Source organism: Lepidochelys kempii, chromosome 11 (genome assembly GCF_965140265.1).
Source record: "Lepidochelys kempii isolate rLepKem1 chromosome 11, rLepKem1.hap2, whole genome shotgun sequence".
Lineage (NCBI taxonomy): Eukaryota > Metazoa > Chordata > Testudines > Cheloniidae > Lepidochelys > Lepidochelys kempii.
The window spans coordinates 12,565,153-12,593,098 of NC_133266.1; the positions used below are offsets into that span (position 1 = coordinate 12,565,153).

The following is a 27,946-nucleotide window of genomic DNA, read 5'->3' on the forward strand; positions in this document are numbered from 1 at the left end:
TCAACATGGACGGTTAGTGCAGGGTAGAGTCACAGCCCAGCTTGCCACGTTCGGGTAGACAAGCCCTTAGTCTCACTGTGCCTCAGTTCTCCATCTGTAAAATGGGGATAAGAGCAGTTCTCTGTCTCATGGGGTGTTAAGAGGATAAATACATTCAAGACTGTAAGGGGATCAAATACTACAGTAAGGGGCGCTGTATAAGTATCTAAGATAGACAGGGCGTGAAACCAGCACAAACAACCTCATCCTGAGTCTGACCTAGACGCTACAATCCCTGCAGGGTGGAGGCAGCAGTTCTAGTGATAGTTCTGGTCCTACAGACAGCTGGTTCAGAAGGAACCAATTATGGGTGGAGCCCACAAGGGAGGAATAAGCAAGTTGAACTGAACTCAGTTTTTACTACACATCAGCTGAAATGTTAAAGTAAAAGAGAAACTTACATTGTATGCCTTGACTATCAGCTGGATAATGTTGTTGGAGTCTTGATGTAAAATCTCCACTGTCGTTCCGGGAATTAGTGCTGTAAAATTCTTAAAAACAAACACAGAAAGATTCACAAAATGAAATACAGAACATGGGTTAAATTGTGCTCTCAATTCTACCAGTGTAGCCATTAACCTCAATTGTTGCTTGCACGGGATGGAGGACACAGTTTTGCCCAGAATCTATTAATTAGAGTACATGATACAGTGTAATTTTAATATGGAGCACTTGACAAAGGAAATAGGAGCATTATGGGTCCATAAAATGCTAATCAAAATCTACAGCCAAAGAAACTGGCCAAATAATGATCAGTAACCCACTCCCAACCAACCAAGGCCCACACCCATTAGATGGAGCAAGATCCAGTGGATTTGAACTTGTGTAAATGAGAGCAGAATTTGGCACACATTCCTGCCGTACAAGAAGCAAGCCTTGGATTGCATCAGAGACTGCTCTGGTGGATATGCTAGTTTGCACTGAAAAGGGTGTGGAGAATGAGATAATAAACCATTTAGCTCTCTGTGGGTTACTAGCATGATTTTGAAATTACCAGCATTTACGATTGTCCTGCCTTTAGTGCAAGGGATGAGTTTCTGGGATAAGGTATTTTTTTAAAACCTGGATGCAAACATTTATGAGAGCACCTTCCATGCAACCATTTGCCCCCTCTCCACTTTATTTTTTATGCTGAACAGCATGGTTTCCTTCTTTAAAAAATAAAAATTAAAAAGGCAGCAGTGGTGGTAGGAACCCAGACTCAGTTTGTGTGCGTTTCTAGAAATCCTTGAGACTGAGAATAGAAACTCTACATGTGTTTTAGCCCAGATACTATTTGAATTCCCTCAGAAAAAATATTTTTTGCTTGAAAGCTCTGGATTTAGTGATGGAAAAAATACAATCAGGCAGAAACACCGTGCGTTCTTAGGTAATGGGATTAAGTAATAGCAGTGGGGTGAACAGGTGTGTGCTCTCTCAGATGCTGAATGGCTGGCAACTTTCCTAAAATCAGGATCAGACCAGAGTCTATTTTAGGTATTCACATGATCGTAAACATTTATCTGTTTACTTTAAGACGCTTACGTGCTTTTCACTGAAACGACAAGACTTTCAGTGTCTGCAGAGGCACAACTGGGTGAGTTCAACTTATGCAAGAATTTCCAGGCTTTACAGCACAGCTCTTGCTCACATGTATTTAATTCAGAGTTGTTCCTCATTTCCTCCCACACCAGCCTGCTTCATTCTATTCCTGTTAGAAGGAAGACTATTCCAAGTGTCACTAACGGCTCTTTCCCCACCAATTGATCACATAAAAACCATCTCCCTGCTGGGTTGTTCAACAGCACTTACCTTGTAAAGTATATAATGAGCTTTTGTCACAGCAAATATGAGATGAATGTTGTTTTCATCCAGTTTCTCCCCAAGAAGTGCTAGGGAAGGATAATCCTAGGAAAACAGATCAGAAAGACTCATTTGTGACACAGAAACAAAGAGCAATTTAATGTTTATTCTAACTAGAGCAGCAGATTTCCTTATGGAAACACAGCATGTGTTATTCTTATGCAGAGTCCTTATAGTGTAGCTATAGCCAGAAAAGTGACATATTCTCTCTGTATATGTATTTCTTACACACCTATCACATGCAAATGCCAACAAAATCAACTACAGCAAACAACCCATCTGAAACACTGATCTTCCCACTCTTTACTTTGCCATCAGTGAGTGCATGGATTTAAATTAATTGCTATCTTCAAGAAAGGGAGATGAGGCCATTATCTGGGGTTACTGTCATGGGAAATCTACTGCAGAGAGAGAGAGAGAGAGAGATCTGACATTATTTTGCCCTGAAAGTGGTAAAATCCATTGTCTGCTCCTTGTGTCTTAGAGTAATGACAAGAAAATAAGCAGCTTAACATCAGAGTTTTAACTTTAGCCCTGCAAAGCCCACATCGATGTGGGGGAGTGAGATGGATTCTATGTGGCCCTGCACACCATCAATAGACCATCTGCAGGATCTTCACTGTGTTGATTAAATGAAGACAACAGAAAGAGGTTGGCTGGAATTTCAGATCCCAGGCTGAGTTTGCAGTTAGGGGAGAAAACCCCACCATCTTTTTACTTGCAAACTGATCAAGTTTAATTTGGAGCCAGTGAGATGAAAAACATGGAAGCCCGTGGATTCCTTCTTTGCCAATTTCACAATATAACGCCACACCAATACACAGAAAGTAGGAGTGACCAATGGAAATGTAATTTTATTTGTTACAAATTCAAACAGGCAAAACAAAAATTAGCTTGCTTCAAGGACTCCAGCCTGTTGTCATAAGGCAGCCAGCCAGGAAAGCCTGGCATAATGAGGGTGGGGAACCTTCTATGTACATTCAGGAACACAACAATCATTAGGGTTTGTAAGCAGCAGAATAAAGCGTAGATCTGCAGAACACTTGATAATTACACAGCAGACAAGGACTCATTCACCCAGGAAGTAACCTGCAGTCTCCTCTGTTGACTCACTTGTAATTTCCAAAGAAAGAAAGAAAGGTTATTTTGTCTATTATCATTTAATATTTATATAACTATCAGACCCAGAAGCCCCAGTCAGGAACAGGGCTACATTGCGCTAAATAATGTACACACAGGCCCTGCACTGAAGAGATGACAGACAATCTACTGCACATGTACTAGAAGAGGAGTATGACATTTTACATTTTCTTTACACTCTGTGGACGAATCTTGCCATGATTTGGGATGTCAAATGAACCTTTCCCGTGTGCAACTAACCCTGAGGGGTCTGCAGGCTTGAAAGTCTGTTTAGCCATTTTTGGATGCTACAGGAAACAAGGGGACTGGATGGGAGGGATAGCTCAGTGGTTTGAGCATTGGCTTGCTAAACCCAGGTTTGTGAGTTCAATCCTTGAGGGGGCCATTTAGGGATCTGAGGCAAAAAAAACTGGGGATTGGTCCTGCTTTGAGCAGGGGGGTGGACTAGATGACCTCTTGAGGTCCCTTCCAACCCTGATATTTTGTGATGGCTCAGGGACTTGGCAGTGCAAGAGGAGTCTTTCACTTGTAGACTGCCGACTCAAATGAAGCCCCCAGAGTAGTAGGGAGTGCAAGTTGTTGACATCTGTCAAAGGGTCCTGCAAGATCAGCTCTTTTAATAGGGGTATTTTGAAACCAAATAAATAAATGCAAGGAATTTGCTGACACTCAAAGGTTTCGAAGCGCCCAATAAAAAGGGAACCCAGCACACAGAAGGCACTGTGGTTTATTCTCACCAGCTGGTTGGACGCACTGTATTCGTTCGCCTCATTCAGGTGACACTGGCCATCATGTGGCTGGACCAGTCCACCTAACTTCCCGTCCAGTGCTACGTGTGGCACATCGTCTGTCGTGAAGACCAGCAAGTGAGAGGCCTCTTTCCGCCAGCCAATCTTCTCCTGGGTGGAAACAAAACCAGGAGAGAGTCATCAGTCTCCTTTTCTGAGCCAAGTGCTTCTCAGGTTGTGCTGTGTATTGTCCCAGCCCCACTCCCATACAACAGAGGAGTCTCTGTTATCACTGATTAAAAGGATACTGCAGGCCTAGCCGCCGACTCTTGACCAGGGATAAAACTCAGGAACCCCTTTGGGTACCATTTCCCAACATTTCTTTCCAGTAAGATTATTTAAAAAGGCACTAGGAGGTATGTACATAAGTGAACCATCCACCAGACCCTCTCTATGCTGCTCCAGGAATAAGCATTTCAGCTGCTTTTATAGCCAAAGGAGACCTGCCAAATTCCTCCAAACACAGTAAATCTGATCTTGTTTCCTCAGCAACATGGAATTGCCATGCTGCTGCAAACAGCATGGAGCGATAGTGAGAGCTGTACTCATAATGGATGGCATTTTCATTAAATACTGATCATAAAAAGCTATTCCGAGGTGTAATACACCAGATGAGGTCTCTACCCATATAGCACTCACACCCCATACACAAACTCAGTGTAGGTTTTTACTTCAGAGTTAATCTGGGCTCTTACTTGGTGTCATCGTAGGGCTACAACTTTGTCACCGAGGTCATGGTGGTCAGAGAAATCATGAATTTGAGCAACATTCATGAAATCTTGGCAGTGGCTGCAAAAACACATTTGATTAGGTCCCCAAGCCAAGTGGCGTTGTGATCCTGTGCACCAGGTAGCAATGCCTGGGGTGGAGAGCCAGGTCCAGACACATGGGACAGGAGCTGTCATTATGGGGTGAGTGTGGCGTGGGCTTGCTCTCCAGTCCCCCGGCAAACCCCATCCCAAACATCACCTGTTGTGTCTGTTGATGTAGTGGAAATTACATTATTTGGTGACCTTTTCATTACTGATCCTTTTCTTCCTGCATCTCTACTATGAAATTAACTAAAAATTTCCCTGCTAAAATCAGAGCCTTTTTTATCCCTAACTGTTTTGGACCAGGATGTAGGCGGTCTGGCCTACTAGTTAGAGCAGGAGTCTGTTCTAGTGGGCAGTGCAGGCAGCCAGGTTGGGGAACAAAGCCAAGGCTCATCACCAGAGGCAACTGTCAGTTACCAGAGCCAGGAGTCAAGCCAGATCAAAGCTGAGGGTCAGAGCCAAGGTCAGATGCCATATGCCAGAGGCAAGGGTCAAGCCAGACTCAGGGACAGAAATCAGAGGCCAGGGTCGGAGCCAGGACTGGTCATGGACGACTGGAGTCGAGGCATAAGGGCAGGAGGAGAGGCAAGGATTAAGCATGGTGCAGGAGCATGGTGGAAACAGGAGTGAAGGTGGGCTAAGGCAGGAGCCAGAAGAAGACCAGGAAGCCGGGTGCAAGAGACGGACACAAGCATGGTCCAATGGAGCACCACAGGGAACCACCTTGTTACTCAGACAAACTTCCTATTCCTCCTCCTGGGTTAAATAGCGTAGTTGGACCAATCAGTGGAGCTGGGTGATCCTCCAATCACAGCTCCTGTGGGTGGTGCCTTGGCTGGGGCTATAGCTCTAGTAGATTCTCAGCCCACCTGGTTTCAGTAGCCATTAGATGGAAGCTAGAATGTGGTAGCTGTCTGGGGATTCTCTTGAACCAAGGCCACCACACTAACTCTCCTCCTGTCTGCACACAAAACCCTCCCATCCGAGTTTGGTGGTGTTTTACACCCAGGTTAGCTGGCTCATCTGGAGCTGGGGGCTAAAACCCAAGTGGTGCTTTCACTTGAGCTGATAACCTGCCCATTTTGCAGTGAGGACAGGGGTCTGGGGCTAAACCACACAAGCACTGATAGTCCTCCAGTGCCTTCCCACAATTCTCCCATCTGCCCAAAAGGACAGACACGTTCTCCCACAATTCACAGGGAAAGTATCACAGAGCAGCTCAGCTTACCTCTGCACAAAGGACCATGGGGTAGGCCCCCAGAAGCCCTAGTGACATACAGTGAGAGTGCAGCACTAGTGAGGACACAATAATGTGGGTGGGGCTGTGCAGTGAGCCTGCTCACTATCAGGCTAGGCTATACCCAGATGCCAATCAACCACATTAACTCTGCAGGGAAGGCACATCCTTCAACAGAGAAATCCTCCTAGCTACCTGGAGAGAATGCTCACTCAGGCCATACTCTGACTGGCTCATCCGAGAGCCTGCAGTACGGGCTGCAGAACAGCGCCAGGAGTATCCCTTGCTACTTATGCATAAGGGCCAGACACAATTACAGTCTGTGCTCAGGAGAGCACAGGGACTGCTCCCTCTGCACTCCTCCATGGAGGCAGGGCACTGCGTGGGGAAGTGCTCTACCCTATATGTTTCCATCCTTTGGAGCTCCGGGAGGCATTCTTCCTTCATGATGTAAAATGCTTCCCTGTCCTCTCCTAAGGCACTCCAGCTCTGCACCACCCACAAAAGCACCGCTGTGCTTTTAAAAGCACAATCAAGGTTTAGATCCCCTTTTTGGGGCACCTGTAAGGCAAGAATGGCATTTCAAAATTCATTGTTGCTGGTTGTTAATCCATAATGTTACAGCACATTCCACCAATGCTCCTGGATTGCATGGACCCCAGGCTACATGTAGGTGCAATTCAAAGCCTAGATGATTGCACTAACAAGCCCTAGATACATATGATGGGGCAGAACAGTCCCAGAATAGGCCCTCCACTCTTAGCTTCTCCCTTTGGTGCAGTGGAGTCCAAGGCTGGGATTTTCAAATACACCTAAGCAGTTTGGGAGTACAAGTTCTCTCGACTTTGACAGACACGTGTTTTCATGAGTGATTTAGGCACTTCTGAAAACCGCAATCCAACTCTGGTGAGCTCCCTGGTAATTTCAATATTTCAATTCAATCAATCAAAGAAACAACTTCCCAGTTTATATTTCTCCTTTTTGACATGGTTGCTAACCCGAGGTTTTCATAATGGCATTTCTAAAGAGCCACACAATGAATATAAGATTGTAGGAACAAATACTTGCCAGTCACGTGGCTAACACACCAGTCTCACTCATTCTCTCTCCCACCCCCACTGTCCTGGAACAGGCACATTCCAGCTCATTTTGCAATGTGCATTTTTGATCTGGCAAGCACAAGGTATTTGACAGAACTGATCTCTTGGACAAATGGCAAAAAAAACTTCTCAGCAACATGCAACTCCTCACGTACTGGAGTGAAAAAAACCACTTTAATGTTAAACCATATCAAGCATTGGATGTGCAAGTACTTTGCGATACCTCCCTTCTCTATCCCTTTGGGAGGTCAAAAGCTGACATAGTTCGCAGGACTGAGTCCAAAACAACCCCAATGAGGTTAGAAGGATTAAGCTAGAGTTTCATTAGCTGTGAAACGTGTCTGCATAGACAGAACTGGCTGCATTTAAAAAGTGGTTATTAGGCCATTCAAAAGTATGCTGCTTCTATTCATCGGACTATTGAGACCATCTTTAAATCAAGAGCCGACTCTCTTTTAATGTAGTTTCCCTTATTCTTGTACTTAAGCCAAACACAGGGAAACTTAAAAAATGACTTTTCTTTAAAAAGGGAAAGAGATTTTGTACTAAGCCAGACAAATCACACTGGAGATTTCTGGTCCAATTAATAATAAGCATAGTCCCCTGGAAGAAGAAAACTGGCCCAAGATTTTGTTTGAAGAAAAAAACAAATGTTGATATTTAACCATTTACCTGTTGCCTTTGTTAGCTAAGGAGCAAAATCTATCACCTGAAAGGGTTGGAGGCTGCGTTAATTTTCAGGCTCACTCATTTTTGTATTTGCAAAAAGCAGGGCTCTGAACAAGTGCATTGGTGCCCTAGACAACACTGAAGTTTGGCATTTAATTCCCTTCCCTGGCTGCTATCACCTAACCCACCATTTCACCCATCCTTCTCCTGCCATCTCATCCTCCAAAAGGACACCATTTTCTGCCTGGTGAGCAGCACCCATGAAGGGCCAAATCCTGAGAGGTATTAAGCACCTTCTGGCTCCCACCAATTTCAGTGGCAGTTGAAGGTGCCCAGAACCACTCAAGATCTGGGTCTAAATTTTCAATAGCATCCACCAGTTTTAACCCTCTAGGCCCAATACTCAGGGAAGCTGATCCCCTCACAGCCTCAGCGCAGATCAATGGGAGCTGCAGGCATTCAGCACCGTTGAGGAGTAGGTCCCAGATGTCTCAAATTGGGCGCCAAAATTAGACATGCACATTATTTGTAGCAAGAAAACGGATGGTAACTGGAAAGGGAAAGATGCCTCTATGAATTGTAAGTTTTTCACGAAAATTCCTATTAACTAGAATCTTTGCTGGTGGTGTGGCTCACCGTTCACTGGATAGGGAAGACATCGGGGAAAGGTGCAACTCTTGTAGCTTCCTACCAGATCTGGCTTTAGTAGCCACGTGCTTCCCAATTATTCCCGGAATGAAACTAGCTTTTCTTTCTAATATATGACTTGTGTTATGGACAGGCAGGGCTAGACCCAAGGTTTGTGGAAGGAAGCCATTAAATACTCCCCAAAGTAGAGGAAGGTCAGGGGAAGTTTAAGCAGTGCATATATATATATTTAATATGTTTATTTTGGCACTAACCTTTGACTAAGTTAAAGGTGGCAAGGGCATGTGTGGAGCAGGAAAGGAGACTTTCAGGGCAGGGAATGCATAGGAGGGGAATGGAGAGGAAAACCAAATTGCGGTAGGGCTGCCAATGCACTGGGTGGAACTACTAGGAACCAGGAGGACATGTGAAACCTGCACAAGGCCAGCCAACCAAGTGTACGTAACCAGTTCAGAGGAAACCAGCATTTCACACAGCCTTAAGCAACTACATCATAAAAGTGCTGAAACATGCAGCCAGTCATTCTTCAGTAGTTAGTTTCTATCATGAAATGCAGAACACACTGCTCCGTTTATGATCATAAAAACATCCAACCAGACTTTAGTTTATTTCTACCCAGCTAACAATTTGAAAAAAAAACATGGAGATATATTTGTGCCCCCCCCCACACACATACTTTTAAAAAAAATCTATATCCGCGAGACAGAAGGTGACCTTACAAAAGGAAGGGATACAGGGTCTGATCTCAAGCCAAGCGACGTCAATAGGAGCTTTTCCATTGGTTTCAATGGGGTTTGCATCAGGCCCGTAACTCCATGAGTAAGCAACATTGCTTCCTCTAGAGAGGGAGCAACAACTGAAAGCATAAAGCAGCAACGAGCTTCAAGCCTTCTGTACTAAAACCAGTATTTCCAATGGTAAAAAAATAAATCAAGCCTTCACTGCAATTTTAGCAGATCCCAAGATCTCTGAACTCTGCTGGAGAATGAAAAACCAACAAATCTTATACCAAATTTTTCAAACTTGGATGCCTAAAGTATCTAAATTCCTATTTAGGCACCCAAATAAAAGAGGCCTGATTTTCAGATGCACTGGGCACTCTGAGCCCCCAGTGAACACGTGTAGAAAAACAGGGCATTTTATTATTGTGATATAGGATCTTTAGAAGCACATATATGATTTAGGAGCACAAATCCCAGTGGCTCTCAAAGGGACTTGTGCTCCTAAGTCACTTAGGCACTTCTGAAAATATTGCCCTAAAAGTTAGGTACCTAGAGTGGGATTTTCAGATATGCGCCAAATGTATAGACATGAATTGGAGGAGGAATGGAAAGCAATGAGTTCGGGGTTTGTTTTTAAGTGATTTGCCCTTTGTACTGCTCAAGTCAAATTTCCAAAGGGAAAATATATATATAACCAAGCAATCGGGACTAATTACTCTTATTTTCTTTCTGCAGCTCACTTCATAGAACGTAGGAGTCACAAACTTCTTAGGCATTGACAATATTTGTACTTTTAAAATTAAACACAGCAGGAAGCCAAAAAGCTGCAAGTGGAAAATGTAATTACAGAAGACTGGTTAATATTCCTGTCTAGCCAGTTTAGCCTCAGTATAAAAGCTCATTGTGCCTGGCTTTTTCATTGCCTAAGACAGTTAGCCCATCCGTGTTGATTTTTACCATAACATCTTTCAAAAAGAAGCCAGATGTTGGTACGGCTATTAGTTTGTATTTATTGTACAAATCTTTCCCACTCTAGGATCTAAAAAAAAAAAAAAGAGCGAAATGAGACCGGCCAAAAGAGTAATGACTCGGGGATACAGAACTTCTCAGACAGCTAAGTCAGAAAAGCAGCACTGTACTAGGCATTGAATATACTTAAATATTTAGACAATTTAGATATTCAGAGACTAGCACTGCCTCCAAATGTGGGTATCCAACCTGAGACACCTTAAAAAGGGGCCTGATTTTCAGAAATGCCGATCAGGAAAGTTGGGCACCCAAAAATCAAGGCACCTAAAGATCTCTAGTCTAGTCTTTTGAAAATCTTGGCCCTGTAACTGGGATAACATTAAGGGAAACACGGGAAGTGCAGGAGCCAGATGCCAAGCAAAACGCATGTATAAGACATGAAGATACCCATACCGACTGCCAAAGTGACTGCTGATATTGTCTGTATTGTGTCCCTTCACTGTGAGCAGTGGAGGTGTCCTGGAGATCCCAGCCACACAGTGGGAACTTGGCCATTTACACCACAATTCAAGATGGTGCAATGTGCATTGACTTCCCTGGTTGACCTGGTCTCCTAACTGGCATGGAAGGGATTGTCAGTGCCATGCCCCTTCTGTCCCACCTCCAGAAGAAGCCAGTAGTTCCTCTCCCCTTACTCAGGAGGATCTACAAAGAGCTATCCTTTCCATATGGGGGGAATAAATATTATCACATTTTAAACAATCATAACAAAACCTCACCTGGGGTCACCTGGGGTCAGTAGGAAGTGAAACTGAGGCCATAAGCACTGACAATGGAATCAACTCTTACAGCTCTAAATTCACATCTGCAAGGACTCACATTCTTTATCCCTTTGAACTATGCAAGATACTAATGGTTGTTTTCCATACATAAAAATCTACAAAATAATAATAAAAAACCCCTTTCCACTGTATCTTTGTTATGTACTCTCTGCAAATTTAATCGTGATTTCCAAGAAATCACCAAATGCTGAAGGTCTTTTTTCTATTGCAAGAATAGAGTTGAGGAAAGCTCCTAAACCTCCTTTTTGTTGTGCTTTAAAACTCAAGCAGCACAAGCAACCAGTGACTCACCTTGCACACAGCAGCCTGCAGGATTGCATCAAAGCCACCTTCTGGAGCATCTCTGTTCCGGGAAACCTTCTGTTTCTGAACTTCTTCATTGAAACTGTCCACTTTATCCGTGAGGGACAAGAGATGGCGGAATCCAAAGGATGGGACACAGTGTGGAAATAACTTGTAACTGGAAGCAGAAATAGAGAAACAGAAATGAAAGGGGTGTGCTTAAGTGCCCTGAGGACAGAATGAGGAGCTAGGAATTGCAGAGCTCTGTTCCCAGTTCTAACACAGGTAAGTCCCCCCAGACAAGTCACCCAAAGCCAAGTGTTCCAATGCAGCTTCTCAATTTGATAACCCCCAGTTCTGGATGCTCAACTAGAAACACCTCCCAAAGAGCAGGAATTGTGGTTGCTCAGCACTCCTGGGAAAACTCAAAAGTTGAGGCACCCAAAGTCAGAGGCCACTTTTGAAAACATGGGCTTCGCCGTTAAGTTTTGGCTCCTGTATGATAGGGCTAGGATTGCTTTATCACTTAGGACTGTTTGAATCTACAGCACACTAGCTGCTGCACCATGTAAGCGATATTAGAAAGACAAAACAAAGCAATGAACCAGAGATCTGAGCATGATAAACCAGAAGGCTCAGGGCTCTGGACCCAGCTGATGTCACAGATTAGCATGATGTCTAGGAAACACTGCCAACTCCTGGTTGAGCACTTCCACCCTGATGTCTAACATGCTTACATTACGTGACATTCATGACACCTAAGCAGTTTTCCAAATTGATAATCATCCTTATTATTGATATTGCATTTAAAGCACCACACAGATATGAACTAATTCATCCCTACAGCATCAATCTGAGGCAGGTGAGTAACTATTATCTCAGTTTTCCCAGTCCCCGGGTAAGTCAGTGGCAGAGTTGGGATTAGAATGCCCTTCAGCCCCTGTGCCAATTCCACCATGTTACTCTGCTTTTGGCTCAAGCACTAGGTTTTGATTGGAGTTAATATCTTCAGCCCAATTGATTGTGTCTCACAAAACACATCACATGTGTAAGCACTGCAGCTTTAGCTCTCAACCTGTTTTGCTGGGGTAGGAGATTTTCACAGTTTAACAACTTCAAACCCAATTAGCTAACATTCTGCAGCCTAAACAGAGACTATCTTTTAGTGCTAGGTTAATTACGTGGAAAAAACAGTGAATGCACGGGGGTTTGGGAGGGGAAGAAAAAACCAATGATTTTAAAGTAAGTGAGTCTAGAGAGTAAGACTTTTACTGATTCATTATTAACTTGTAAAATAACCCAAGAGAACAATTAAAGGCCTTTGGTGCCAGCTTTATATTCAGGGCACCATTTGACTTAACATAGCTTAAAAGATGCTTTTAATAGGCCGAAGATTCTTTTTTAACATAACCCACTGAGAATTCAGATTCCTTACTCGCCAGTCATGAATGCAGGTGTACAATGTTCAGTCTCCAGGGACCAAGGATAAGCTCTTTTAACTGAACTTCAGGTATTTATCACACTGCTATGTACATACCCATATGTAAGTGCACTTTACAGTAGTGATTGTATTGTGTGCAATGACATCATCTACCTTGGGTACCCTACATGCAGAAGGGAACAAATCATCCAGTGAGGTTTCTAGCTTTGTAGGGTTAAAAAAAAAAAAAGAACTAGATAAATTCATGGAGGATGGGTCCATCAATGGCTATTAGCCAGGATGGGCAGGGATGGTGTCCCTAGCCTCTGTTTGCCAGAAGCTGTGTGACAGGAGATGAATTACTTGGTGATTACCTGTTCTGTTCATTCCCTCTGGGGCACTTGGCATTGGCCACTGTTGGAAGACAGGACACTGGGCTAGATGGACCTTTGGTCTGACCCAGTATGGCCATTCTTATGTTCGTATGTACATATTTGCCTACCGATTTAAAATGCATGATGGCGCACAGGAAGAATGAAGAGAAGAAAGAGGATATAAACAACAGCTCAGAGGGGCCTGCTATATGTACAGGGGATAGCATGGTGTGATCACTTGTGATCAAGCTTTTGCTCAGGGTTCCTATTCACTTATAGGGGCAACTCAAGGTGTTTGTGCTCTTCAAAGCCTTGACTTATCTGGGGCTCAGCAAGAGGCTCCTATTGCTGGCTCTGAGTAAAATGCCTGGGGGGCTAGTAGTCAGATTCTATCAGCTGAGGACCCTCTCACCTTTGAGATCTGCTCATCTTGGCACATCACCAGAGCCCCAGGCTAGTGCACATCAGGGCAGGGAGAAGATGCTGAGTTAGCACTGGGTGTGTTCGTTTCCCCCTACACATAGTTTTATGGAAATTTACGATAGTCACTTGTTGACATGAACCTGACTGAGCCAGAGATGTGGGCTCTGGAGAGCAGCAAAATAAGAAACAGACCACGGAAATAGAAATAAATAGCATATATTCATCATCACCGCATGCTCCCCAAGCCTTTACACTGTTCATGTCAAGACATTGTACATGCCAGTGCATAAAGATGATTGTTTCCTAGGTCCTGGTTTTTTAATACTGTCCCTGTGACAATTCAGATCTTCAGGTGAGTGATGCTGGGTTTCTGTTCATATTCTTAGAGGCCAAATCCTGGATCTTGGGATGTAACCCAAAACAAGGCACACATTAACACTGCAAAAGCACCAGAGCTCGGACTTACTCACACACACACACATCGCGTGAGCGTTCAGAGTTTGGGGCGATTCAGAGCTCATACCCAGCTCAGCACAGTAAGCGCTGAAAGAAACGGGCCACCCCACATCAGCTGCAATCTCTAAATCCTGCTCCAGAAACCATCTGCAAGTCAGTATCCAGAAAGCCTGCAGAGTGGGAACTCTACTGCTTTTGGGTAGCTAGGAATGGGGCAAAACAGTTGTGCCCCCAGTTCCACTCCTGGCTGCAGTTTTTTGGGTGCCAGTTGGCAGAGAGCTCGGGATTTTTTACATGTGTCTAAAAACAGCCAACCGAAAAGACCTAACTCCCTAATAAGCAAACAACCTGTGCTCTGCAAGGTAAACATGGCAATGCAATCCACTTCTATGGCAGCAATCAGGGTACAATGGCGATCCAGAGGAAAACAAACAAATAGACAAGAGGAGAAAGAACAACCCTGAAGCAGGCATTCCAGCCAAACCACTCAGATTTCTCAATGCCTCTTAAATCTCTTCCCAACCCCCCACAGCTGCTTTGGACACCTCATAAAGGTGAAGAATGTTATGATATAAAGATAGTCCGATCTAACAGGAATGTGCGCACGATGGGAAAGAAGAAGGCAGCAGCTCTAGGCTGATTTAATTAAAGGACTGCAACAGTTTGCAACTTCTCACTGCATACTCAGTTCCCCTTCCTCTTATTCCCCCTTCACCCTCCCAATGTCTCTTTCATTAGCACTGCATTTCACTGGATATAATTAATTTAATCGTATCTTATCTGTACCTCAACAAGCTCTTGCAGATCTGATTTAAATCCCTTTCCCAGCCTGCCAGAAATGTGAGACAATGGCAGTGAAGATGGCTGAGCATGTACGCCCTGGGTATCCCATATCTTGGTGGCAATAAGCCATCCCTATGCCCTGGAGCCTTGTCGACCGCATCAGGTGAGCACAGCATTCAGAAGCATGGGCTTTGACTGAGTGACCCAGGACAGCCTTCAGAGTGAAAGAAAACATTCATCCCCAGAGCCAAGCGTTCATCCTCAGCCAGTGTGGTTTTCGCTGCATCAGCATCCCAAAGTTGGCAACACAGGATACTTTACTTTAAGCTAAATTGAATGAAGGCCACTTTAATTCTGAATAAGTGCCTCCACACAAGGGTTTAATGCGGTTTAACTAATCCACTTTAAATTCACACTGTTAGATAATTTGGATTAATTTTCCAAAGTGTATCCCTACAGTCAAATCTTAAATCTGGTGTAAGGATATTGACGTCAATGGAGTTACACCAACATTTAATGGGCATGAGAACCAACCTGTCCTGGGGTGTATATACCCTATTCTGGCCTGGCAACCCAGGAGCTAATGCAGGAACTGCCAGTCAACCCTGATTGGCAGCCCCACAGCAGCTGGGAGAAAAAAAAGATCTGGAGAGCAGAGGGGTGGGGTTAGGGTGACCAGACGTCCCGATAAAATCGGGACTGTCCCGATTTTTAGTTCTTTGTCCTGCGTCCCGACTGATGCACGGCTGATATTGCGGCTTTGGCCACTCCAGCGTTTCTTTCTTTTTTTCTATTTTGCTTCCCCCATGTGTCCCGATATTTTGTCCATTTCATCTGGTCACCGTAGGTGGGGCGGCTGCCAGAGGAGCAAACAGGCTAAAGAAGGAAATTCCAGCCAGCAAGCAACTGAAAAGGTGCCCAGAGAAGGGACAATCACATCTATGAGCTGGAGAAGCCTACAGAAACCAAGGGAGGTAGGAAGGAGCTCAGGGCACAGTGCGAGGAGTTGCTGAGGCCTGATTCTTCCTGCCTAAGGGCCCTGAGCTGGAACCCAGTGGAATTGGCAGGCCTCATCCCCTACTGGATCCTTGGGAGACATAAGAACTGAAGGGGTTTCCAGACCCCCCAAGCACAAGGACCCATTGACCTCGCCAATTATAAGGGGGAAACCCACACACCGCAGCAGGCCTGAGGCTAACACCCTTCATTGCCCGATTGGGACTACCACAGAGATTCAGGCAAGAGGAGATGACTGACTGTCCTAACAGATTGAGTGAACTCTGGTGCAGTGCTCCACCTGGCCAAGGGAGGAGTTGTTGCATCAGCATACCCACTCACACAAGCCATTCAACATGCCTTCAATGACCACCTGACATTACTCCCCCCGCCCTCCCCCCAAAAGTTTCATTGTTAGAGGCCAGCCAAAACGTCTCATGTCATCTTTGAATTGAGGATTGCAGTTCACATTCGCACCCATGGTTCTGAAGCCAGACCTGTAATTTTGGTTCCAAATCAAACCCAAAATAGACAGCAAATGTTTTTCAGTTAAGAGTTGGATGGTGCCAAAATCTCACAAGAAATGTTGTTCTTTTATGGTCTTTGGCCTAAGATAGCAGAAGCTCATAAGAACAGTTCACCCACTTTGAGTTGACTCCTGGCCCTGAGTGAGATAATCCAGATGGGAACAGCACATCCTCAGACCATCACAATTAATTTGGAAGCTACACATATGAAAACATGTCTACTAATGTGAAGCACTGACCAACCAAAAGTTTTCCCAGAGACTGCTGGCTCCAGGAACACAACTGTTCTTGGCATTTTCATGGTCAAGGGGTCAAGAGTTGCTGTGGGTGGGATTTTCAGAAGTGCTCTGAATTGATCTAACACTACTCCCACTGAAGTAAATTGGAGTTTTATCATTGACTTTAATGGGAGAGTGTTAGTTTAATGCTGAGCACTTTTGAAAAATCTCACCCCACGTGTCTAAAGCAGGAGCATCTGGCCTTTTTCACAATAGCACAACACCACATGTAGTTGGTGCCCCCAAAACAAATGCGGGAGGGGGTTTGATGGCCAGAGGGTGTTCACATGTCCAGCAAATAAACAAAATTCCTGTCAGAAAATGCACTAACATTCCTCTCCTTTTCTGCCAAGCCAGACTCTAAGGGCCTGATTCTTCTCTCACTTAGACCAGTCTTCCTCTGGTATAATTCTACAAATTTACTCTATTTTACACTGGTGTAGATGGAAGATTTCAGGCCCAGAGTCTCTAGGCAGAGCAAACCAGAGCAAGGAAGGCTCTGAAATGACTGCAGAGCTAACAACTGAGCTGTATGGATGAGCAATAGCTTCCGGACTCCATCCATACTCTCTCCACCCGCTCCATACCCAGCATCATCATTAAAGAATGAAAAAAAAAATAGCAACAGTTTCTAGCTCATTATCTTCAAAATACTTCAGAAGCATACATTAGTCCTCCTAAGACCAGTCCTCCCAATACCCCTGTAAGGTAGGCAAGTATTAATGTGGTCTCCATTTTAAAGAAAAGAAAGGGGAGGCAAAGAAGCTGAAGTGATTTGTTGAGGGCCACAGAGTGAGTCAGTGTCAAGGCAGAATTAGAATTCAGAAGTTCCTGCCTCCTGGTCCTTTGCTCCAACCACACCTATGTCTACTCCTTCATCTGAGCATTCAACTGCACTGAAGAGTCTGTTATAAAGTGGGGGTTTTGCACATCTTGATGTTCTGCTGCTCCTGAGCTGTAAAAAGCTGTCCTTCTTTGTATAGCACTAGAGCATTACAACAGTGTGGCTGTGGGTGCTCAGCCCCTCTGAAAATCTGGACATAAATGTGTGTAATCCAGCTGACTCTAAAACAGCAACAACAAATCAAATCTTTCAATAATGGCCCAGGAGAACACCACTGAACCTGCAATGAGAATTACGTAGGTGGGCAACGGACAGAGTATTTTTTGGTGGAATTACATAGGGCCTGAGACAAAAATGCTCATCAAAGCCAGTGGAAAGACTCCTTATATTGTATTTTTCCATAACTGGAGGAGATGTGCCTGAAAGAACGACAGAGCTTAACCATCATGAAGTTGGAGAGGAAGAAGGGCGAGTTAAAATCCATATTGGAATTTTGCTGATTGGACCGAGTGCTATCCCTGAATGTAAATGCGCTGTAAAGAAAAACAGTGAGCTGTATTTGCTTGCTCAGTTCCTAAACAATGCTCAGTATTGTAACCCAAATGGAAAGAAAGGATCTTATGGAACCATTGTCAAAGAAAAGTCAGCAAGAAGACGCAGCTTGCAACTGATGCATGCTGATTGAGCAGTTGCCTGCAGTAGTCCCATAATCACCCGAAGTAGACACGTCATTTCATCCAGCAGGTTCACTAACATAGTGCCTGCAGCTAGTCAGAGAGCTGTGGCAGGGTGTTATCAATCTTGCAAATGTGAAAGATCATGCAAGTCACCATAAAACAAAGAAAACTGCCTGGCATCTCTACTCTACAGGACATATGCCAGCCTAATAATAATAAATAATAATACCACCTAGCTCTTATATAGCACTTTTCATCAGTAGAGCTCAAACTAAGGTATGTATTACTACCCCTGTTTTACAGATGGGGAAACTGAGCAGGGAAGTCACACAGCGGGGAAGTGACTTGCCCTAGGCACCCAGCAGGCCAGTAGCAGAGCCAGGAATAGATCCGGGTCTCCCAAGATGAAATCCAGTGCTCTATCCACTAGGAAACACTACCTCTCTCAGCCTGCATCCCCACCCACCCCCAACTGAAGCCTGCATCACAACTGGTCAGTGGGGCTCCAGAGAACACTTACCCAATGCAGGGATTGTTTTGATATCGCGGAGCTGTGTAGGAGAAAGGAGAAATATTTTTGTCCACAAACGACCCAAACCCCAGCCGGAAATTGCTGGTGAGCTTTCTCATCTCCTCAGCCAGCTTGGTTCCCAGATTCCGAATGTTATCCAGATCATCCTTCATGGATAGCGAGAGATCCATCAAGTAATACAAATCCACAGGATAGTCTTCTACCTGACGAACCTGCACTCGGAAGGAGGTCTTGTCACCTGCAGGAATAGAACAGTAGGAGGCACTGAGAAGAACTGCATTGTAGAAAGAGTCCCCTACCACAACACACACTCTTTTGAATCTGGGTCCATATTTATTCTGCTTCTACTAGATCAGTGTAACCATCAACAGCAATAGACATAAGGATTCATGTTGAAAATAGGAGCTGTTCTGCTAAGTTTCCTGTTGCAAAGTGAAACTGATATATGCAAAATCCAGATAGCACACTTTTCTTGCTGTAGCCCATTCCAACATGTATACCATTCCTTCCCTAAACTGACCACAGAAATAGCTGGAGATAAGCAAGAAAGGGGAGAGGGAAAGGAGGCTAAACATGCTTTTTGTAAATCCATTCCCATGTATATGAACTGAGAAATGTTACTCTAGTCTGTATCTACATATAGTTTTGGTGGGGGAGGTGAGGAGTCCCTCATTTTTAGTTTAGGTAGCACCTAAGTATATGCAGCACTGTATATATTGTGTCAAACAAACAACAAAATGCTTATAATCTAGATACACACTTGGGTCCAAAACAATACAGAAAGAAAAGGAAGCAGCATGGATCACAGCTGAGATGCTTCATTGAATAGAGCAGATTTTTAGAAGGCTATCGAAATAGGGACCTTGGCAAACCTTATTTGGCGGTCTGTTCAAAATAGAATGGGCATAGTCAATGAAGGAACAAGGTGGGTATGGGCAAAAGAGACAAACGGAATGGTCCAGAAAGAATCTTCAGTGGAATAGAAGGAGTGAGAAGAGTGTGGGAGGAAAGGAGGGCAAGAGATGTAGACAAGGAGGAGAAAACAAGAAGTCTGGACTTTATGCAGAAGACAAGTCAATAAAGAGATTAAAGAAAGGAGGAGACCTGGTCAGTCTCTCTGATCATGAGAAGGGATCATGTCAGCGGCATTTTGGATAGACTGGGAGTGGAGGAAAGATGAATTAGAGAGAAGACTGCTGTAGTTATAAGAGCAATGTATTTACCTGTGGTAACTGGAAGTTCTTTGAGATATGTGGCCTCGATCTGTATTCCACTGTGGGTGTGCGCACGCACTCCATGCACCGCAAGTTGTAGAATTCTTGCAAGCAGTGTTCATTGGATCGCGCATGAGCTTTTGGCCTCCTCAATGTTGAGTGCATAAAGGGCAGAGCATACTGACCACCTCCCCAATTAAATCCAATAAAGACCCGAAGTAGAAGGAAAGGAGGGCGGAAAGTAGAATACAGGCAGGAACCACACATCTCAAAGAACCTCCAGTTGCCACAAGGTAAATAACTTCCTCTTCTTCTTTGAGTGCTTGTTCCAATGTGTATTCCACTGTGGGTGACTGACAGGCAGTACTCAAGTTGGAGGAGGATGTGAGGATGCAGACAGCAGAGTCATTTGGAGACCTCTGTCCCAAAGGATGCATCAGTGGAGGAGTTAGGCTCTAGTGCAGAACGTCTCGCAAACGTGTGGATGGAACTCCACTTGGCTGCCCTGCAAATGTCAAGTAAAGGTACTTCCTAAAGCGATGCCACTGAAGTTGCTTGAGTTCTTGTAGAATAAGCCCTCAATCCATGAGGGGGAGGAAGATGCAACAATTGGGTAACAGAGCAGGATACAGCCCAAGATCCATTTAGAGATCCTCTGGGAGACTACAGCTTGACCTCTGACTCATTCTGCTATAGTGAAATACAATCTAGGTGATTTTTTGATTGCTTTTGTCCTTTGCAGGCAACAGCACAACGTACACTGAGGGAATGAAGTCTCCTCTCCTGCTCAGATGAATGTGGTTTTGGGGAAAAAAACCAAAACACAGGTAAGTGGATTGGCTGGTTTATGTGAAACTCCAAAACTACTCTGAGGGTCAATTTTGGATGTAGTTGTAAAGAGACTTTGTCCTTATGGAATTCAAGTGTATGGAGGATCTGCCATGAGGGCTACCAGCTCACCTACCCTCCTGGCTGAAGTAATAGCCATAAGGAATGCAACTTTCATTGACAATTGAGACATAGAACATATAGCTAATGGTTCAAAGTGAGGCTGAGTGAGTGCTGAAAATAAAAGGTTTAGATCCCACTGAGGAGTACGTTTCCTTACTGGCAAGAAGCTTCTGATTAGACCCTTCAAGAATCTGTTAATTAACAGCCGAGTGAAAATTAAATTATCATCTGATGGTGGATAGAACACACTCATTACTGCCCAGTGGACTCGAACAGAACTGAGGGAAAGCCTAGCCATTTTGAGAGAAAGATGATAGTCCAAAATAAGGGGAATATCTGCTGACTCAGGAGATAAGTATTTCTGCTGTGTCCAGATGGACAAACACTTCTATTTCCTAGTAGAACCTTTTCTGCTATTCTTAAGGATGGTTTGGTACAGCTTCAGAGCAAGAATGTTCTGGTGTCAATGCCCGTTCAAAAACCAAGCCAGGAGATGAAGCACTTTAGGGTTGGAATGGTTGATCCTGCTCTTCTTGTGGGTCAAGAGATTAGGAAAGTACTCGATGCTGATTAGAAGGAGATTCGGGAATCAAAATTATCTGGGCCAAATAGGGGTGATGAAAATGACTTGTGCCCTATCCTGATGAATTTTCCCTATGACCTGAAGGAGTGATAAAAGAAGAAAGGCAAAGCTCAGATGGTCGGACTGAGAGAGAAGGAAAGCATCATCTTGGGAGTGTAGCCTAGAGATCTTCTGGAAAAATGTATGTTGCATTTCTTGTTTGTTTGGGAGGAAAATAGATCCCAGTTGGGTTTCTACCATTCATTGAGCGAAGATACTATACACTTTGTCTCTTTCGAGGACAGTCATAAGATCAGGTTTCAGAGTAGCAGCCGTGTTAGTCTGTATTCGCAAAAAGAAAAGGAGTACTTGTGGCACCTTAGAGACTAACAAATCGCCGATGATAAAACTGTCGAGATGCTGGTCTAGGTTTGCAAGTATTCTATGCAGCCCATGACAGCGAGCTTCCCGGCCCAGGTCAACATTTGTATTTTTAGTGCGGTAGTGCAAGCCCAAGTCTGCCAACCTGCTACGGGCTGTGTAGACATGCCCTTAGTGTCTTATCACTGATGGGCAAACACGCGTGGAGCTGCGCAAAACCTGGTACCTATGCTTGTTATGAAGCATCACTGTCAAGCAGTGTAGATCCTAGATTCTCCTCTCTTCCACTGGACTAACTCCATTGAATTCAATGGGTAAAACCAGGAGGAGACTCAGATTTTGCAGCTTGGTTTAGGAGCCACAGCTATTTAAATTATTTCCCTACAGCTCTAGTTCAAGAGATACTTCCAAAGCAGGGCCCTTTTATTACATGTAACTGCTTTGCCCTGGGGCTTGCATAGGAAGAGTTCCTGATAAAGGCATAGCTATTAAAGAAGGGCAGTTTCTATATTAACAATTGCACTATAGGTTGTAGCTACTAGATAACAGCTTCTAAAACAAATGATGTGTCTACACTGGCACTTCCTCTGCAAAAGTTTTGTCATTCAGGGAGCGTTAAAAAAAACCCCACACCCTGAATGACAAAATTTTTACTGACAAAAAGCAGCACCGGTGTGAACAGCGCTTTGTCAGCAAGAGCGTTCTCCTGTGGACAAAGCCGTTGCGCTCGTTGGGGATGAAAGTTTTTTGTTGGTGGGAGAACTCTCTCCTGATGGCAAACAGACAAACATCAGCTACACTTCTGTGTCACTAAAAGCCTCATAAAAGCCAAAACCAAAGAGTATCAAAGAGGCTGCATGCTATACTAGTAACTACTCCCCCCATCCAATCCAAGTTTCTGTTTAAATACCATTTTCTTTCTGTAGCACTGGAAAGCCATTACACCACAGGGCATGAATTTGCATAGGGCCTACAAGTAAACAAAGTTCTCAGGAGGGCTATGTTTGATCAGCTAAATGTAACATGCTACCAAAAATATATATTGGTGGGGAGAGGTGGTAAAGGGAAAATGATATGTGTGCAATACCTATCAACACTGAAGGGGTGGGTGGGAGAACAGATGCCCCCAATTGCAGACGTGGCTGTTTGAATTTAGTGCTGTAAGGATCAGTTTTAAATAGGAAAAAACAGGAACATGTAAGTGAGAATCAGAACGAATTTCCTGCTGAAACGTTCAGCCTTTTCAGAAATAAAGTTTTGGACCTAACCAATTTGAATGAAACCTTTTAAACTCAGCCACAAAAATTATCCCACCGTTCTAACATGTTCAACTGCTGCAGGAAGAAGCGGTTCTGTACATCGCAGGGAAGGGGAATACTGCACAATCCGTGAGGTGGCATTTGACCAGTTGATCCTGGGGTTCTCAACTCTCTTGTTGAAGAGATGCACACAAACTGAAGGCACTTTAATTATATGTATTTAATTTCACATCATCACCTATGATAAATTTAAGATCTGTCACAACTACTGTACATTAAACACACAGTACAACTCAGTCCAAGTCTGTTTAATCTTCAGACACATTAATGGCTTCCGTCTCTTCCCTAGAGAGCAAGAGATGTTTTAATCATTAACATTTATTTAAAGCTACAATCCTTTCCTTATTCCCTGCACTGAGCGAGATTCTTCTAAGTAACAATTTCACCTGCAGCACTAAATATGCATTCAGTGGAAGTGATTGATGTGACAGGAGGCTTAGCTAAAGAATAGCCTTTTCCCCACTCCTCCCTAAAACTGTTAACAAGCAGGTTTTTTCTTTCCAATTGGTAAAAGGATTTTCCTTTGTGCATGAAGAGCAGTTTTCGCATGGTATTCTTCTCTCGTCTAGAGACGCATATGGACTTTACAGTCATAGGGTGAAATTCTGTCTCAGTTGAAATCAGTGGGAGCTTTGGGATTGACTTCCATGGGGCCAAGATTTCACCCAGGGTGTTTATAACCCAAATAACTGAAGAATAAGTCCACAACTGTAGATCTCAAGGCAGGGAACAAGTCTTCTCTATGGCTACAATCCTACTAACATTTACCCATGTGCTTAAACTTTACACTGTGCAAGCAGTCCCATTGAAGTCTGCAAACTAAGCATGTCATTGTTTGCAAGATCAGGGGCTGCATTTCTAAAGCACCACGCATATAGCGACAATCTGTGAAAGTATTTTAATAACAACCTGCACATGGAATTGCTTTCATCCATTCAGCTGGGACTAACATAGCGCTGGTTGCTTCCACTCCCCACCCAGTGTCACCCCACCACTAACAACGTCTTGCACTAAAATGATCCCTTTCATCGTAAGACCTCAAAACCCTTTACAAACTCTACTTAAAGCTCATAGAAACACTATGGTAAGGTGACGCTAGGGGCCCAGGTTCTGAAATGCATCCAAATAAGAGGGAAGAATCTGGCACAGGGAAACAGATTTTAAGTGACAAGTTCAACAATCCACAGCAAGTCAGGGAAAGCACCTTTAAGTATAAGCCCTTTTAAGTTTTGACTCCCAGTCACCAGCTCTTTCTATTAGATCATATTGCCACACTTATGTTTTAAAGAACTTATTCAAATCCCTCAAAAATGGAGGAACACAGAAGTTGCAGTATAGGATCAGATGATTAGTCTGTTATATCAAGTGTCCTTACCCCTGCAGTAGTCACTGAGAAAGGAGAAAACCCCTTTAAATATACCTAGCCACTTGAACAATGCTGTCTGTACATGAAGGAACAACACTTCTTCTTGACCCTTGCAACCTACACCTTTGAACATGGAGATGCAATTACCTTTTTGATCTCAGTTTGCAAACCACACTTCCTCTCAAGAAGAGGGTCAATACAGCAGTAATTGGATGAAATTCTATGGCCTGGGTTATGCTGGAGGTCAGACTAGATGATTTAGTGGTCACTTTTGGCCTTAAAATATAGGAATCAATTAATCTATGAAAGACTTGCACTGAGAAGGAGTGAGATACTGGGTCCAAATCTCCTCTCACTCTAATAAATCCATCGATTTCAATGGAGTTACCGCTGATGCACACTGGTCCATCTTTTCCACTCCATTACTCCTAGACAGTTTCACCCCCAGGAATAATCCACAACCCCCAGAGCTTTGATTTTAAACTTTCCCTAAACCTGAATTAAGGAACACTGCTGATACATTGTCTCAAACAGTTCATTTGAGAACTAGAAAGACTGCTTTTACCTGACTTAAGAATGAAACCTCAGCAATTTTTCTCCTCACTGCTGTAAAAATGAGCAGAGGAAGATTTATATGCATTGGGCTTTAATGTGGAGAAAGCATCTGTCTTGTTTATTTAGCACGTGACAATCTTTCTAGGTACCCTGAAATGCAACTGTTCTCCCAAAAGCGCTCTTAGTCCTATTTCGTAATGCTTAGGGCTAAATGGCCAATAAAACATGCATTCTATTTTATATTTTTAATTCCATCTCTATGTTCCCACCATTCACATTTCTGATAGCCAACCAGGGCACGGTGCATTAATGCTAGAGACAAGCTTTAAACCATGGTGTTAAAAACTGCACACCTGACTTTGATGCCCCTTCTATGTCTGTAAATCTGGAGTGACTCCCATAAAGTCAGTGGAGTTATCCCACTTTGAACTAGGAGCCTGCCTCAAGATTTAGGATCTAACTTTACACACTGAGATTTGAAAATTTGGTATTAGGACATTAGAAATACCTTGAGAGAGTCAGAAGGATAGATCAGATTGGAGATTGATACCTCCCAACTATCTACTCTGTTCTGCTTCTAGTTACTAGTCAAAGATACAGACACGTTGATTCATCTTCAAAGTATTAAGACACTTATGCAAAGTTTCCTGATGTAACACAAAATTGGAAGCACATGCAAAGTCCAGACAATGCTGTTTCCTTTCTGTTTCATATTTATTGTCCTGCCATTAAGTGAAACCATCAGAACTCAAATTCTTACATAAGGATTAATATGTAATTTCCACAGGAGATGCTAACCTACAGGATTAGGAAATCATTTGTCCTAAATGAGATGGGATCCTGCTCAACGTTAATGGAAAAGAATGAAAGTGGGAGATTCCATTACAAACATCCAGAATTATTCCTCCCTGCAATGGTCCCTATACCCTGCTGTGCCAGCATACAGGTGATGGGAAAGCCCTGTAGCTGGCTGGGGAAGAATTTCCTCCGCTCAGACACTGGGTAGGCACCACTACACAATCCCCCTGGAGTAGTGGGTGCACCAAAGGCAAAGATAAGTCCCTATAGCACGGAAAACTATGTGCATTCTGGACAGTTCAGGTAACACAGATGCCCACTAGCAGCCCAGACAGAGCAGGTTTAACTTAGAGCAACCCCTGGGGTAGCTAGTTTACATCAGGGGCTGCACTGGCCTCCAGCCAGCCCGGAACAGAGAGAGCACAAAGATGGACTAAAATCATTTTTGCCTCCCACTGTGCTGTGGGCTGTGCCTCCTAGAGATGCAGGGCGCACACTACCCTAAATCTCTATTTTGGAATGCTCCTTTCTATTGATCTGCCATGCAAACAAACAGAGACCAGTTCACAGCAACCCCAAAGACACGTTATATCTAGCACAGGTGTTTCTAAAGCACCCTTCGCCTACGAGTTGTACAAGTAAAGACAGCGCCAAGTGGATTCCAAATGGCAACATTCCCACCATCTCTCTCCCTTGCAAACCTCCCTCTTCTCCTCTCTCCAATAAAGAAGGCCTTATCTAGGCATGAGATCTTACATTGTGATCCTAAAAAGGCCAGTGTGCATTGCACATCTAGTCAGAACTGAAGCCTGCCCCCATTCTGCACAAAACTCTACCACCAGAGTACCTATCAAACAGGAGAACTGCTCTTATTTCTGAAGGCTACTGGCCAGTAGCTAAAAGGCCAGCCTGGGGGAGTTCCACCACCTTCTCTCTAGCTACAGTATAAAAAGGTCAATTTAAATGTTGCAAACTGTGCAGAACTGTCCTGGGAAGCTCTGGAATTTGCTGGTTACAAGAAGTTTCATGGTAGGGAGGGTTTTGGGGAGTCAGGGTTTGAAAGCAATGCTCTGCTGATACAGTGTTTTCTGCCAGCAATTGCTTCAGGAAACTCTTTAGCATAAAAGAATTAGAGCTGGTCTTCTGCGACAGTAAACTTATTTGGTATACAACACTAAGTCCCAGAAACCATCTGCATGGCCAGCAGCAATTCCATGCATGCCTGTGATTTGTCTACTATAGTAGCAGCATTCGCTCACTCTCTCAAGAGCAGACCATGGCTTTGTCTACACTGCCAAGCGAACGACAGGTGCTTAAAAGAGCCCCCCCACTCTCCCCAAAAGACAAAAGCTTTGCCATGGCGAGTGGCAGTGTAAGCGGTTCGTTGTTGGCAGGAGCGCTCTCCTGCCAACAACGCGAAACCTGCTCGTAGAGGGTGGAAGTATTTTGTCGGCAAACGTATCTTGTCGCTAAAAGCTATGTAGTGTAGACAAAGCCCATGCTTCCCTCCCTACTCCTGGGCTGCTTAGTCTTTATCACCGCAGCCAAAAGAGTGATTGGAGAGGCTCTGTCCTGGGATGGAAGAGCTCCTTTTCAGAAGCATCCACTAATACTGGGTGCCCAATTTAAAACAGTATTGGCCTTGAGACACTAGGGCCTGCTGCTTTGCAGAATAAGGTACTTTCCAACGTCAGTAGCCCTAAGAGAGCACTGCATTGATTCACAGTGGGAAGAGTTTATTCAGACCCTTAAGGGCTAGAATATTTGTAACGTTACAGCTTGCATCGTGCAGAAACCGACGGACGCCCTAGAGCCGCACTGGCGCTAGAAGCCACCAGCTCAATCTTCCCCCTCTTCATGGGAGAAAACGACATACTTCCTCTTTACCTCTATGCTTGAAAAAGCTAGAGCAAAAAGACAGGTCTCAGATTCACTCCCACTTTCCTTTGACGAAGCAAGCGCTTATATCGGCTGTTAGCTTTGCTCTAAAGGGTCTTACGCACCAAACGCCAAATGTATTTGTAAGAATGCTGAACCCACACGACAGCTTTTTTTCCCTTTGCAAGAAACGTTAAATAACAAACATGCTTCCACGGCTGAGTCCCGCTCTTTCAATTATAAATGCTTTGCTTTGTAATTGGAAGTTCCAGGGGAACGGGTGGCGTGGGGTCACAAGTTCAGACCTCCTATGGCAGTGACAGCCAAAGCCCTGATCTTGCCATTTGTATTTTTCTGGGTCTTTCACACAGCAACAGGGACCAGCAGTTTTTAAATGTGGTTAATTAGAACATTATGATTGTAAACCACAACAATTATCAGGCTGGGGGTTATGTGTAGGAACTTTCGTTTTAATTGACTAATTTTGAAGTTCAGAATGTCCGTTTACATTTTATAAAG

General features: G+C 44.0%; 1 protein-coding gene across 1 annotated transcript in view; it reads right to left on the reverse strand.

The window, feature by feature from the left end:
* The window catches only part of ITGB5 (integrin subunit beta 5), a 116,127-nt gene that overhangs the window by 64,146 nt on the left and 24,035 nt on the right, over positions 1-27,946 (reverse strand). Inside the window, exons 4-8 of the mRNA XM_073305158.1 lie at positions 18,392-18,641; positions 11,103-11,271; positions 3,759-3,920; positions 1,831-1,926; positions 441-530 (exon numbers count right to left, since the gene is read on the reverse strand). Of these exons, the coding sequence (XP_073161259.1) occupies positions 441-530; positions 1,831-1,926; positions 3,759-3,920; positions 11,103-11,271; positions 18,392-18,641 (767 nt within the window). The remainder of the gene's footprint in view (positions 1-440; positions 531-1,830; positions 1,927-3,758; positions 3,921-11,102; positions 11,272-18,391; positions 18,642-27,946) is intronic.